A 15,230-nucleotide genomic window follows, 5' to 3' on the forward strand; every position below is an offset into this window, starting at 1 on the left:
TATATAAGGGACTCTACATGTATATGTGTATATTTCACACAAATATTATACATGTACACATATGTGTGTATACCATATATGCACACACATACATACACACTGCTTTACATATACATGTGTGTGTGCATTGTATACATATATTATATACATATATAATTATCACATGTGTATATATACATATATACACATATATAGGTATATGTAAAGCCATAACTGTAGAGAAAAGGCCTGACTCAGGCATTTTCTGGATAACTCTGGGTGGATTTTTTGTTTGTTTTGAAAAAAAAAAACCTTCACTCTTTACCTAAAGATGCAATCAAAACTGTTTCTAGGCAATGTCCTCTTTTTTTTTCCCAATAGTTCATATTCTTACAAGGCAGAAACAATACAAGTATAATAAACATAGACAAGCATTTTTTTTCTGACCATATGTTTCAGCCTCCTCTTTTATAAGAAGACATTTGTCCCTGCTTGCAGAACCATTTAAGGATATTCAAAGCCATAAGGATTGATAGATTTGTTTTCAACTAAGCAGAATAAACAGGCCTCTGTCTAAATGAAAACATGCAGACCTGGGTGATATTTTGTCTTTTTTTCCCTACTTCTTCTCAGGGTATCATAGAAATAACTTCTGAAGTTGGGGACACAGAAAAAGGTGAAGAGAGTATGTTTATAAATCCATTGACCCAATGCTCCTTTTCCAAAGCCAGACAAATATATTGGTGACAGTTTCAGTATAGATGCAATTAGAGTAGTAGGAGAGAGATCTTCTTTCACATGAAGCAGACACAAAGCAGCATGGCACTTGCATGCACCAAACACTACTGCACTTAGAAGGCAACAGTGAAAGAGACCAAAGAAACAACAACAACAACAACAACAAGATTTAGTTGTACTTCTATTTCCAAATGTATAGCAAAACAAATCATTGCCTCCTAGTGCCTAGGTGATGACCAGCATTGTGAGAATTGTGATCAACCCTTTTAATTAAAACCCCAGATGTCCTCATACTTCAGGAGTACGCTTTGGGTGAGAATTATCTCTAAGACCAATAGGAGTTCCCGTGTTATAGCAGATCTGAAGTTTACCTGGAACTTCTGGCACTCCGTGGTCTTATGACCACCCAGAGTCCATCATCATAGAACCTGGATCCAGAGGCAGCCACAGAAAAGAATTAGATTTGTTGAATCAGACTGTGTACCCTCCTGAGAGTTCCAGTGGAACTAGCTTCCTGTGTCCAATGACTTCATCCTGTTTGCAGCCTGTGAAAACTTGGAATCAGCACAAGGGTACTAACAAACTTCTCTCCCTGACTCTCCTCATCTTATCCAAGAAACCACAAGCTGCCCCTAAATTTTTTCCTGCTAGAACCCCTCCACTAAGAAGATAAATAATTAATGGTGAGACTCCTCCAATGAGCAAGGGGTTGAGAAGAATAGCAAACACTCCATTAGCTATGAAGATAAAGAAATAATACCTGTGGCATACACTCTTCAGAACAGATAGAACCAGAAGAAGGCACCAGTTCCCTGATTGGTTGGATATATAACATCCCTCCCCCCGATCCCCCAAGACGCTGATAAGTAATCATCCTTACTGAAATAGAATAATATAAATAGAAGACCTTTGGTAAGACTCACAGCCTACCAAAAACAAATACACACACACACATAAACACACATACATATATGCCCTCCTTCTGTAGGGGGGGTAGGTATATATCACAATCAAGTTAAAAGTGTCATAAATGCCATGAGAAGCAAGCTGTGTCTCCACTTTGAACCATGATAAAGTGATTTTACTTCTTCCAAAGTAGGACAAAGTATGACTGGGATACTTTACCACATCACACAGAATAGTTAATGAATACCCAGTATTGGATAAGGTGTTTGGGAAGATGGCAGCAGCAGCAGCAGCGGTTGGAATAGGCTCTTGAGAAGAAAAAATTGTTATTGAAGTTCTTAAAGATGCATTTTAAATTGTTCCTTTTAGAGCCCAAAAGTTATTTAACCCTTTCCCCTACAAAGCCCTATAAATATTGACATCTCAGCCTCCTCTTTCACAAGGTCTCCCTCACATAAAACAGAATCTATTCAAATCAAGCGTTTAAACATAAATATTAAAATAATAGGAGGAACAAAATATAAATCTACGTAGGACTTCATAACTACCATAGCACCTATTAACCCAGACAAATGTATTCTCCTTGGAGAGGAACAGGAAAAGGCTGAGAAGGTTAAGGAGTCTTGTGACATATCATTAAATATTTAATCACCTTTTCAAAGTTGTAAAGTCTGAGCCTTATTATATTTCATCTGACTAGATAGTTCATTCTATACACTATGGATTCCAAGGCCCCTTTGGGAAAAAAAATAAACAAAAAAATAAACAAACAACCTTCTGAGAGGCAGGGTTAAAAAAATAAGCATCTCAATGCCACGTTTCTATTGATGCTTTAGTGAAGAAGCTCCACCCCCTAAACCCACCAATCCACAGGAGGGCCAAGTGATTGAGTCCAATGGTTTTTAGTCTCCAAGAATCAGTTTTACGAAAGATGCTGCATCTGTTGCTTTGGATTCATGCAGAGTGAAAAACTGATGTTGCTGGGGAGAAAACAGAAATAAATATCATCAATATTAGCCACTTACATAGCAGGTTAACAAAAATGTAGACTTGTAACCATATCCTGAGAAAGAACTATAGATTCTAAATACAGATCAAAGCTCACTACTTTAACTTTGTTTTTGTTTTGTGTTTTGTCTTTCTTGTGGTTTTTCCCTTTTGTTCTGATTCTTCTTTCAGAACATGACTAATGTGGAAATATGTTTAACATATTATACACATATAACCTGATATATCAGATTGCTTGCTATCTTGGGGAGGGGGAAGGGAGGAAGGGAGGAAAGAAGAAAAATATGGAACTCAAAATTTTACAAAAATGAATGTTGAAAACTATCTTTACATGTAATTGAGGAAAAAAATAAAATACTATTTGGGAAAAAAAACAAACAAAAATGTAGACTTGGATAGGAAGCTGATTATGTGAGCCCATTAGGGCCATATTAAGATTTCTGCCCTTACTACACAGTGCCCAATACATATATATAAATAAATAATAGCATGTATATAGTGCTTTAAAATTTCCAATGCATTTTACAAATATTATTTCATTTTCTATTCATAATAGTCCTGGGAGTTACTATTATTACCCTCCTTTTACAGATGAAGAAACTGAGGCAGGCAGAGGTTAAGTGACACATCCAGGGTCACACAATTAGTAATGGTCTGAGGCTGGTTTTGAGCTCAGGTGTGAAGATCAAATGAGAAAATATTTCTAAAGAACTTAGCACGGTGCCTGGAAGATATAGCAGTAAATATTTAATAAATGTTTCCTTCTTTCCTTCCTTTCCCTTTAGACCTCCTCAAGGAAAAGGTGAGAGGGCAGAAAATTAATTTCCTAAATTATTAAATTTATAAAGCTGCCCTTAATACTTGACAGTGAGGCAATCTAGGCTGCCTTGGAACTGGTAAAACCTTTGACTTTACAGTAATGTTAAAGTACTAGTCAAATCCCATCAACAGTCATTATTTGTACTCATGCCTGAGAAGGGCTGTTCCTTCCTTCCAGAAGAAATGTATTTTGCCTATATTCTGGGTGTCTTTGGGATCAAAACAACTTTAGAGGTTAGAGATTGAAAAGGAAAAAAATAAATATACAGACATTTCATATCTCAAATGAACAGAACTTAGAAAAACATCTGGTCTTAGAAAAACATCTCCCCAAGAACAAACACATAGGAAACTGTATAACAGCTCTGAAGAAAAGTTAAGGATTTTTTTCGTGTACATGAATGCTACAATTCTCTGATGGCTCGGTTACGTTCCTGGTTAAGTGCACTACTTCCAAAGTGTGAGTATTGCATCTCTGTGTAAAAGAAACATGTTCCTATCCCATTCCAAATAAAAGATTCCTTAACAAAATCCATTTTTCTTCAGGTACCAAAAAAACTTCTGATCTCTATCATGAGTGTCTGCTGGTATTATTTTAAATAACAATTTAAGGAGCTAAAAATGTTATCCTTTTACTTCATGGCATAGTTGAGTCATTTCATGTTTCCCTTACTTTTGAGATTTCAGTTTTCAACTTTCACATAGCCTGGTGGGAGGTTTTCCCCATTATACTTATTTAAAACCTGACAGCAAAGGGTAGAGTGAGTCACCTTGTGGGGAACCCAAAGACTGCCCAAGGAAGTTTTAGAAACAGCACAAAGATCAGGTGAATGAAAAACAAAACAAAAAAGCCAGACTCAGAAAAGGTAGATGGTCCCTCAGTGGTCCCCCAACAACTTTGCTTTCAAGTCATTCTTCCAAAATCAATCTGGGTATTGTTAGTCTGCAAACCAAAGAGGAACGAGATTAGTCTGTGTTAACAGCTGGCTCTGAGCCTGGAAATCTCTATAAGTCATCAATAGAAGTCATTCTTCCGTGAAGTTGAGGACTAGGATCAGTTGGTTCTTGGGCTCTAAGCCACCTGATATCGGTCCCCAGGGATGACATACAGTGCCACCCTTTGGATTACAAAGTGCTCACATATCAACTTACACTGACCAAGTTATTTACAATCATTTTTATTATTACTGGGTGGCAGAGGGTTTTCCACATTTTCCAGACACTTAAGAAATTTTCTCAAAGTACTTAAGATGGGGGGCAAATGAAAGTTGTTTCCTGAAGCAAATCTACACCTTCCAGCCCCCACCCTGTCTCTTTGTTCAGGAGGTCTGGGCATGAAATCCAACAAACTGCCTTGAAGTCATTCTTCCAAAATCAGTCTGGGTGTGTTTTCCTCTCTACCTTTTTTTTAATTCACAGGCTAGAAAAGTGTTGTAGGAACCACAAGGGGAGGGGGAAACCAAGGAAGTCAGAGTCATGGGCAGTTACTGTCAAAATAGAAAGTCTGACTCGCCCTCTTGTGTGGGATTTGAGGCTATAAAAGGTTGGGAAGGAACCCATTTCTCCTGCAAGCAACGGGCTAAGAATAACAGGGACAACAAAGCATTCTGAATGTTACCAGCTCATGGTTTGGAATTAAGACTTTGAGAGGTAGGGTGCTAGAAGCAAGATGAAGGAGATTCTCCTTTACCTTTTAGGAGACCCCACAATACACAAGATGCAACAGACCAAACACAAATGTGTGAGAGTATACCATCATGAATATGGGGTGTTGTACTGCAATACGATACCCAAAATGTGCTGTATGACACCCAACAGCTGCACAACCTACCTTCTTCCACCCACCACCAAAAACTGTGCATAACCTCTAAATTAAGGTACCATGACACAACTCTGCATCCGCACCCAGTCCTGCCAATCATCTTACACACACACACACACACACACACACACACACACACACACACCAGCAATAGCCTGTCAGCACTAACCACTGTAGCACCTGTTGTGGTAGGAGCACCACTTATTTTGTGTGGGGGCTGGTTTCCCTTTAAAGGGGAAAGGAGGTGATTCTTAGGATTTGGTTGGCCCAGGGGACTCAGGCTTGAATTATAGGTTTGGTTTCCCTACCTCCTGAAGCACAAAAGGCACAGTCTATGGGGAGTTGGCACAAGTGAGGACTTAAAGGAACTCCTTCTGCCCTGTGCAGATGCCTTTATAACTTAGCATCAAGGTGTTTTTAAAAATGGGAAAAGGACCCACATGTACAAAAATATTTATAGCAGCTCTTTCTATGGTGGCAAAGAATTGAAAATTGAGGGGATGCCCATCAACTGGGGAATGGTTGAACAAGTTGTGGTATATGAATGTAATGTAATTACTATTGTGCTATAAGAAATAATGAGCAAGCAGACTTCAGAAAAACCTGGAAAGACTTATATGGACTGATGCTAAGTGAAGTGAGCAGAACCAGGAGAAAACAGTAACAGCCACATTGTGCGATGACTAACTTCATTAGACTTATCTCTTCTTAGCAATGCAAGGCCCTAAGACAACTCCAAAAGACTTATGATGGAAAATACTATCCATATCCAGAGAAAGAACTATAGAGTCTGAATGCAGATCGAAGCATATTATTTGCGCTCTCTCTCTCTCTCTCTCTCTCTCTCTCTCTCTCTCTCTCTTTTGTTTCTTCTTTCTCGTGGTTTCTCCCCTTGGTGCTAATTCTTGTTGACCACTTGACTAATGTGAAAATAGGTTTAATATGAAAGTATATGTAAAGCCTATATCAGATTATACTCTGTCTTCGGTTAGGGGAGGGGAGGGATGGGGAGAAAATTTGGAACTCAAAATCTTATGAAGTAAATATTGAAAACTAAAATTAAATAAATTAATTTTTAAAAAAAGATCAATGCCAAAGTGAAAAAAAAGCATTAATGTGTTTTGTTTTTGCTTAGATGGCTAAAATGGGGAGTTCTTTAGATTTGAGTACACAAAGATGAATTATCTCTGCAGCTGGTTCCCTGATAGCAGCCAGTGAGGGAAGGTGTGAATTTTTTTTAAAAGAGATGGGTTTGGTAGACTGGATTTATGCTCCCTAACAACGACACACAATTCCCTATGATCTAGCTGCTTCAGGTGCAATTAAAATCTAGCTTTTGCGTAGTGCTCCACCTGAATGGCATCATCCTTTAGCTATGGGCCTTCACTGACACAATTATACCAGGCATAGGCAGATCAATTGGTGAAGTTTGATCAGGACAATCATGCGGCTCTGAAAGACAAGTAGGGATGTGCACACAAACAGAAGCTCAAGGAGTAAGCACTGGGCTCACTGCCACATTAGGTGGATAGACTTCTGAAGGGCCACAAATTTAGTACCATCCCTCTGTTCTGGAGTTCCCAGGAAAGAGGAGGCTTTGACCAGTGTGCCAGGGACCTTTAGTGGACAGTTCAATGGGAGAAGTCCCAGTATGAACTTAGTCCCTGGGAGAGATAGCATGTAAAAGGCTTAAAACCTTTTAAATACTCTGCCAACATACTTGTGGTTGGGATTGGTGATTATGTTGGAACTATTATCAATTGGAGCTCTGATACTCCTGGTGTTACTACTGGTCATAATGGTTATTCTCACATCACTGGCTTATGCTGAGCCATGCTTTACATTACCTTTATTGTATGAAGTTTACTTTTTAGAAGATTGTATTGTTTTACATTTTTATTATTTATATTAAGCTCTACCACCAGTGTTTTTTATGAAGTCTGAATTCTTTTATTTTCTATTTTAGTGGTAGGTCACCTAGGAAATTTGGGGACCTTACCACAAAGGGATGAGATATGATAAGAACACCATCTATTTTGTATGAGATAACTGGTTTTCCTTGAAGAGGGACATCTTTGGGATTTGGTTGGCCTGGGACTGAGGTTTGAATAATTGATTTGATTTCTCTGCCCCATACGGTGTAAAAGAGTTAGCTTATGATGACTTGGTGACTGAGAGGTTTTAGTGACATGCCTACCATCCTGTAGGGATGACTTTCTGACCTAGCATTGATTCTGGTGGTGAGTGCAGTGGCAGAAGGGAGTAGTGCGTTATTTGAATAAGGATCCTTTTTAACCTTGAGAATTGTATCCTTTTAACCTTTGTGATTAATAAAGTTATTTTATTGCATTTTATGGCCCACAAGTATTTCACTGAATTCTAACCCCAGGCCTGAATCATTTAATTGTCCTGAGTTAGACCTAGCCCCAAAATACCCATCCTTACTGACCATCATCTCCTGGAGGCAAATCCTACTGAATCACACCAACTGATAATAGTTTGAAAGTATAGATAATTTATCTTAGGAGTCATAGGGAGCATGACCTATTTGTTAATTCCTGAGTTCAAACCAAGTAAAGAAGAAAGAAATTTGGAGTCTTCTGGAAGTCAAAAACAAACTAACTCAGCACCCCTATTTTCCTTGCATCAGATGGAAATGGCAAACTGTTTGTGCTTTTTGTTTGTGCTCCATTTCATCTGGAAAGGGATTCTTCCCTCCCAGCCCATCTAGTCTTCTAACTTGAACAATAGTATCTCAGCATCTGTTTTCCCAATGCTAGAGTCAGGGAGTTCGGACTCAGATTTTCCATTAAAAACCTCAACTCCACAGGAAAGCAGGGAGCAGTTATGGTCTTAAAAGAAAAGTCCATTCCAGTACCGCAAAGTCTAAAGCCATAAGAAGAATAAGAAAAAAAAAAACCCACAAGGCCTCACAACATTAATATGTCAGCCATAAAATACCACAGTGTTAAGATATTCTGGAAAGGTAGCTTAATAGAAATGAACACAGCTGCCAGTGGGTATTAAGCTGGAACCAAACATCTTTCCTCAAATGTGCTCCAGTGAACCTTTATGATAAGAGGCCACTTGGAAGGAAAACGCATTGCTCTTTAAATACACACAGACACATATGAATAAACTGGACCCTTCTGCCTGACAACTGGTGTCAAAGCAAAATCATATTCAAATTGCATTTCAGACTCCAAAATAATACCCTAGGGCCTACTCCTAGTGTCAAAATTAAATTTTGATCAGTATTGAATCCTATTAAAGGTCTCATGCCTGTTTGGTGCTTAAATACTTGTTCAATTAAAACTGTTGTTGAATATTTAAAATGGGATATGAAGGATAACAGGGCTTCCCTATCCAGGTAATCAAACTGCTCATAAATGGAGTAAGAAAAGAAGGCCACATCGAGAATGAAATTTTTTCAAGAATCACCGTGTCTCTTGGACCATATCACAAGCCCTCAGCCCCAATGTAAAACTGCTTTTAGAGTTCTGAAGTATTGGGAGCTACCTCATTAATGGGGATGGCAAAAATTCTGCACAAACTAAAACACTGAAAGAACAAGGGCCCAGACTACCTTCAGGGCCAGGAAAAAATGAATAGATGATGAAGGAACTCAGAGAGAAAAACTAAGGTCATTCGGGGCTAGAGTAAGACCATTTATCCCTTCTCAGGTCACAAAACTACCAAGAATTCTTCTTTCTTTTCTTTCGGGGTCATCCAACTGAAGTGAATACAATTCAATTGATACAGCATAGTTGGATCTTTGGCCAGAATTTAAATCTTAAGCTTAAACCAGAGAAACTGAAAGGTGTTCCATGACTTCTCGCCAGTCTCAAACATCTCCCTCATCAGTTTTCTGGATCTAGAATGAGGAGATTAAGTTCAAATTCCAGCTGGCCTAGTTCCTAGCTATGCAACCTTAGTCATGCTGAGCTCTCTGAGACTCAGTTCCCTCATCTATAAAATGGGGACATTGATCCTTTCACTATTTACCTTACAGGGCTGTTGCAAGGAAAGTGCTTTGTAAGATTTTGTTGTTCAGTCATTTCAGTCATGTCCAACCCTTTGTGACCCCATTTGGGGTTTTCTTGGCAAAGATACTGGAGTAGTTTGCCATTTCCTTCTCCAGTTCATTTTACAGATGAGGAAATATGCAAACAAGTTTAAGTGACTTGCCTGGGATCACACAGTTAGTAAGTGTCTGAGAACAGAATTGAACTAGGTCTTCCTGACTCTAGGCCCAGTGCTCTAACCACTGTACCAACTAGCTTCCCACTTTATAAAAAGTACTATATAAAAAACAAGCTATCATCATCATTATTATCTGCACCTTTTTTTTATCACCAAGTAACTTTATTCTCCATTTGTTTAAAAAATTCCAGGAACAATATCTTTAGCACTCCACATGTAGTAGTTTCAGCATGAGGAAAAGAGGCAAGGATGAAAAATCTCATTTCTTACTTAATAATTGGGGTGTTAGCAAAAAATTGGGTCATTTTTTCTCATCCTATCTAAATAGCGGAACCTAACAGACAAATTCCAAGAAAGTCATGCCCAAATTAGTGAACATTCTGAAATATAAAATATGGTTTAAAGAAATGTATTTCTATTATCATTAGATATATATAGCAACAAAAACTAATGACTGCCAAATTTTGCAAATGAGTCATCCTGGTTTCTTTGTGATTAACATAAGGTTATGTATGTACTCCTAAAATGCTATAAAAGTCCATTTTCTTGGGTAAACTAAGTATTTGTGATAAGATTTTATTTACATTATGAATTTGCTGAGAAAATCCTTTATTTTATAGTTAGTACAAAAGGTAAATTATGAATTCTCATTATAATGAAGTTTCAGCAAACTTGTTTAAGGCTAGCAGTATTCTAGGAGAAGGACTATATCCCTAACCAAGGAGGAAATAAATATTTGTCCAGAAATAAAAAACATGGTTTTTTTTTTCAACAAAACTGATTAATGCTAAAATTTCATCCAAAACAATCAATCCATACCCATCCTTCTGAATCTCTTGTACCACTTTTTAAGAAACTGGTTTTTTTTTTTAAGTCTAAAATTCCTTTTGCAATAGTAATGTAGAATTCTTAGCACCTTCTAAATCTTAGGGTATCAGAGATCTCAAAGCACTTTGCAAATTTAACTGTGTGCTATCTAACTCTGTTAGTTTCCCATAAAAGTAGCCAGGAATGGTAATTAAGGGATCTTTGCCAAGATTATACAAGAGACAGTACTCAGATTAGAAATAAAACATAATCCTCTGAACTCTTCGTTAAAAAAAAAATCAATCAATGGCATTCATGTGTTGGTGAATTCACTATTTCAATAATATTGTTTGGTTACAATTTATATTCGAGTCATTTAACTTTCAGTAGATGTTAGTTTGGACATGTTTATACTACTAACAATACTCACCATAAGTTCTGCGTATGTTGGCCGTTCTTTGGAATTCTTCTTCAAGCTTAAAAAAAGGGAAGAATTAAACACATTAAAATCAAGAAACCATCTGCATTTTCACTCGACTAGGATTTCAGAACCTGCAGAAGACTAAACATAACCAACTTGAAAAACAATATTGAAAACATAGGTTTCCAATGTTGACTTGCCTCTTCCATTCCACTTCTAAATCAAGTTTTAAATCAACAGTGGACATGAGCTCATGGAAAGAAAATACATATGCTTTCCTTGGAGATGCCATACCTACGACATAAAAGTTTGCCCTTCAATTTACAGTCATTATAAATCAAAATATATCTACTTTCCTTTAGAGTTTACTTTCAATCCACCACCCACAACTTTCTGCAACAACTACAGTTTGGCAATGGGATCTCAAGATTTCATTTGCTATGGAGTAATTTTAAAACTTTGGGATCACTATATCTCAACTGGTCTGTTCACTATTACTTCTACTTTCTCCTGGTTTCCTAGAAATGTTTCCTTTTTGCATGTCACTAATGTAGTCCATCTGAGTTATGAACAAATTTAACCCATTACATTTCCAAGGCAATGGAACTTATGTATGGCAGATTAATTGCCAAGGTAAAAAGTATATTCAGTCAATAATGAAGCAATTATTCTTAGTCAAACTGAATAAGAATGCACTAGTTTGTGACAAACACAGCCATGTCTATCCATTGCTCAGTCCACAATAGTGACTCCTGTGAAAAAAAGAGGGAAAGGGTGGTTAGTGAAAGAGCTATAAACTCAATCAGTCCATGTTGTGATATCAGTGATGAAAAAGTTGGCTTCACTTTGACACACAGTGTCCAGAACGAGGGCAGTGATACTCCTACTGTATTCTGCCTTAATTAGACCATTTCTGGGGCCTTGTGTTCAGTTCCTGGTTGCCATATTTTAGGAAGAACACTGAGAAGATGAAACATATCAAGAAGAGTGTGAATGGTAGTAAAGAAACTGGAGACTATGAAATGAAGAATCATCTAAAAGAACTAGGTATGTACAGCCTGAAGAAGAGAAGATTTTAGGGGGATATGACAGCCAATCTCAAGAATATGAAGGACTATCATGTGGAAGAGAAATTAGATTGAAATAGGATTTGTTCATAGGGCAGAACCAGGTACAATGACTAGAAATTGTAAAAACAAACAAAAAAAAAAAACCCAGACCAAAGCTTGGTATAAGGATGCACTTCATAACAATTAGCACTATCCAAAAGCAGGATGTTGCCTTGAGAGGTTCCCTTTCACTGCATGCATTCAAACAGTTACCAGATGACTACCTGTTGAGCATGATGCAGGAGATATTCTTGTTCAAGTAAGGGTTGGACTAGATGTCCCCTGAGTTCCCTTCCAACTCAGATTCTGTTGCTTAAACTAAAAACATTTTACCAAAATTTCATTTTAGGATTACAAAGAACACAATACAAAGAGACAACATTTTTTGAGGAGACCCATACAGTCAGTTACCAAGTCAGTCAGTCAGGAAGCATTTATTAAGCACCTATTATGTACCAGGCACTGTGATAGGCTCTGGGGAAACAAAGAAAGGCAAAAAAAAAACCCACAATCTCTTCTATCAAGGAGTTCACATTCTAGTGGGGGGAGAAAGAATAAAGAAAATCTGTTTGGATACAAAAGTTTGAGTTACAGGGCAGAAAGAAGGAAGTACATAACCATTTGTGGAGCAGCCAATAGTAACACCATTTTCCCTGCTTCTCAAAAGCATATAGTGTATGGATCAAAAACAGCCTGTCTGGCTAAGGCCACAGTAACCAAGATGTAATTGAACTTTAATTATAACCAACACAGGAGCAAGAGACCTAAAAATCTGGATATGACCCCTATACCACCTAAGTCACCTGATAACACCAAAAGGAAGAAAGAGGAGTTATGAAGAAACTTGGTCATTTAAAAGACCTCTAAGAGGCTCAAAAAAGAAGAGAATTTAGAACAATGAATATCAATGGAAACTGTGAGATTAAATTTGGCCCATGGAAGCCCCAGAATTGATGGCATAGATCACTGAACCTAGAGCAAGAAGAGAGCTTGGAAATAATCCAGTTTACCCAACCCCCTTCATATTTAAAAAAAATGAAACTGAGGCTCATAAATGTGAAGTATCTTGCCCAAGGTCACACATGTAGCAACCAAAATATTTTCTAGCCAGTTTTATTGCTGTCTGAGTAACTCTCCTCCTCTTCCTCCTCCATTATCACCACCAGCCCCATACCCACTTCAAGATCAGTATATCTCCTTCAAAAACTAGGTCCCTGCTGTCCTACAAGGGAAGAAGTTCAGGGAAATATGTTCATCCTCAAGTCACTGTTCTAATGTATATATGTTAGAGCTATGATCCAACCAGCTAATATTGTAGTAGCCTCAAGTTAGATGACTAATGCTTTATGTAAACTTAAGCATCACAAAGTAGATTACTCACACTTGAGAGGCTGGGAGGAGGGAACCAAGTCAATGAAGAAAAATACAATCACAAATACGAAGGCTGAATTCAAACTTCAACTGGGTGTTTTATGAGGTTTCTGTTTACACTGAACACTTAGAAACCTGTCAGGTTAATGTCAATCACTAGACTCTCCCGTGTGTGGAATCTTCCTATTTATGACAGGATACTTTTCTATTCTTGACTTTTCTGCATGGTCTAACAAAGTTAAGACCCCAAACCAGGCAAATCACACTTCTCAAAAAGTTTCACAATATGATATCTTTCCAACAAAGAAGTACCATTTGATTTCATGTGTTTTGTTACATAGCTATAATGCAAAAATAAGCAACTTTCTTCTCTGGTTTACTAGGAGAACTTAATGATTTTCCTTCAATACAGGGATTTTTTTTAAAAGAAGTATCTACTCACTTCCCGAGTAGCTGGTTTATGGGAAATTTCCTATATGAAATCTAAATAGGCCTTAAAATTAATATGTTGTGGAAAGTATCCAATAAGTGCCTCAAAGAGAAGTGCCATCATGAACTACAACAGACACGTCATGTAAAGAGATGCTGAGACATTCAGGAAATAGAGGATGTTGGCCAACCGGGTATTTTCTGTCTCCTAGCCTCTCATTAGCAAGCTGAGTTTTACTGTTAAGTGTTATATAGCCTGCTAATCTGGAAAATACTAACATAGCAAACCAACATTGTTTAGTGCATTAATATAGTCCATTCTTTGACTTTTCAATCTATAAGACTTCAAAACATGGACTAAAAATAGCAAAGTACTCAAGATAAGGTTGGGGGACAGGAAGCAAACTTTCTATCTTTAATGGGAAGCACTTGAAATTCAATATAAAATAACAACTGTCAAGTTCAAAGCTACATCAATTTCTTGTTGGGATTGATTCAGACTTTTGAGTTTTCAAGTGGCTTGCCATTTCCAAGCATGCAATTAGTTAACTGCTCTAATTCCTCTTCCAAATGCCACAACACATGCTCCTGACCGTAGCTGACACTAAAAAACGGCTTCCTGATGCCTTAAGAATTGCTAGTTTGGTGTTTGTGCTGACCAGAGGATTTCTGCCTATTTGAACTCACCCTGGCTGATTCCAAGGAGGACTATTTGGTGCATCTGCAGAATGAAAACATATTGCACCTTTGTAACCATGCATTTGTCATAAGCAAAATAAATATGCCCTGTCTCTACTCCCTGCCTGCCAAGATGGAGAATATGATTGACTCCATTTGGTACCATTCACCTACTTCTGGAAAGCATATGCACCTGTGAGGGCTTCCAATATACTAGCCTAAAATTTAATATAACAAGATGGGTAGGATCAAAGTCCATCTGGTGTGTTAGGTCTGGATTTATGTTCAGTAATTCTCTAATGTCATAAGAGCCTCAAAGAAGCAGAAAAGTAGTCTGGCTTTTTTTTTCTTTTTAGCAGTCTTAGATTCTGATTTTCAGTAGTACTACCTCTGTGCATCAGGACTAATGTTGTTGCTTTTGTTCAGCCACGTCTGACTCCTTGTGATCCCATTTGAAGTTTTCTTGGCAAAGATATTAGAGTGGTTTGCCATGTCCTTCTCTAGCTCATGTTACAGATGAGGAAATTGAAGTAAACAGGGTTAAGTGACTTGCCCAGGGTCACACAGCTACTAAGCATCCGAGGCCAGATTTGAACTTGGGAAAATGAATCTTCCTGATTCTAGGCCTGGTGCTCTATGCAGAAAAGGGAACCTCACACTGCCATTATTGAGAAATCTCATTTGTTGGTCTTTTGGCAAAATCTTTGAGATTTCTCTACTTCTTCGTTAATCAACACAGCCCAGACACAGTCCTTAAAACCACCATCTAAATAAGACCACCACCCCCAAGGAGTCTGTATTTTAAAAAATGATAGTCCTAAAAGAAAAAAAGAAAAAAAAGAAAACAAAGTTGTTGACAAGCCAAAATTTTAAAGCAAGTTGGAAAAGTATGTTTGGATTTACATTTGTAAAAAAAAAAATATAAAGGTAATCATTAAAA

At 37.6% G+C, this 15,230-nt stretch overlaps 1 protein-coding gene across 1 annotated transcript in view; it reads right to left on the reverse strand.

Moving 5' to 3' along the window:
• Positions 1-1,700: 1,700 nt before the first annotated feature.
• The window catches only part of MAP2K6 (mitogen-activated protein kinase kinase 6), a 133,949-nt gene continuing 120,419 nt past the window's right edge, over positions 1,701-15,230 (reverse strand). The window contains exons 11-12 of the mRNA XM_027873098.1: positions 10,713-10,758; positions 1,701-2,603 (exon numbers count right to left, since the gene is read on the reverse strand). Of these exons, the coding sequence (XP_027728899.1) occupies positions 2,526-2,603; positions 10,713-10,758 (124 nt within the window). The 3' untranslated portion in view covers positions 1,701-2,525. The remainder of the gene's footprint in view (positions 2,604-10,712; positions 10,759-15,230) is intronic.

The sequence above is a fragment of the Vombatus ursinus genome, unplaced genomic scaffold (genome assembly GCF_900497805.2).
Source record: "Vombatus ursinus unplaced genomic scaffold, bare-nosed wombat genome assembly UNPS02014801.1, whole genome shotgun sequence".
In the NCBI taxonomy this organism is placed as follows: Eukaryota; Metazoa; Chordata; class Mammalia; order Diprotodontia; family Vombatidae; genus Vombatus; species Vombatus ursinus.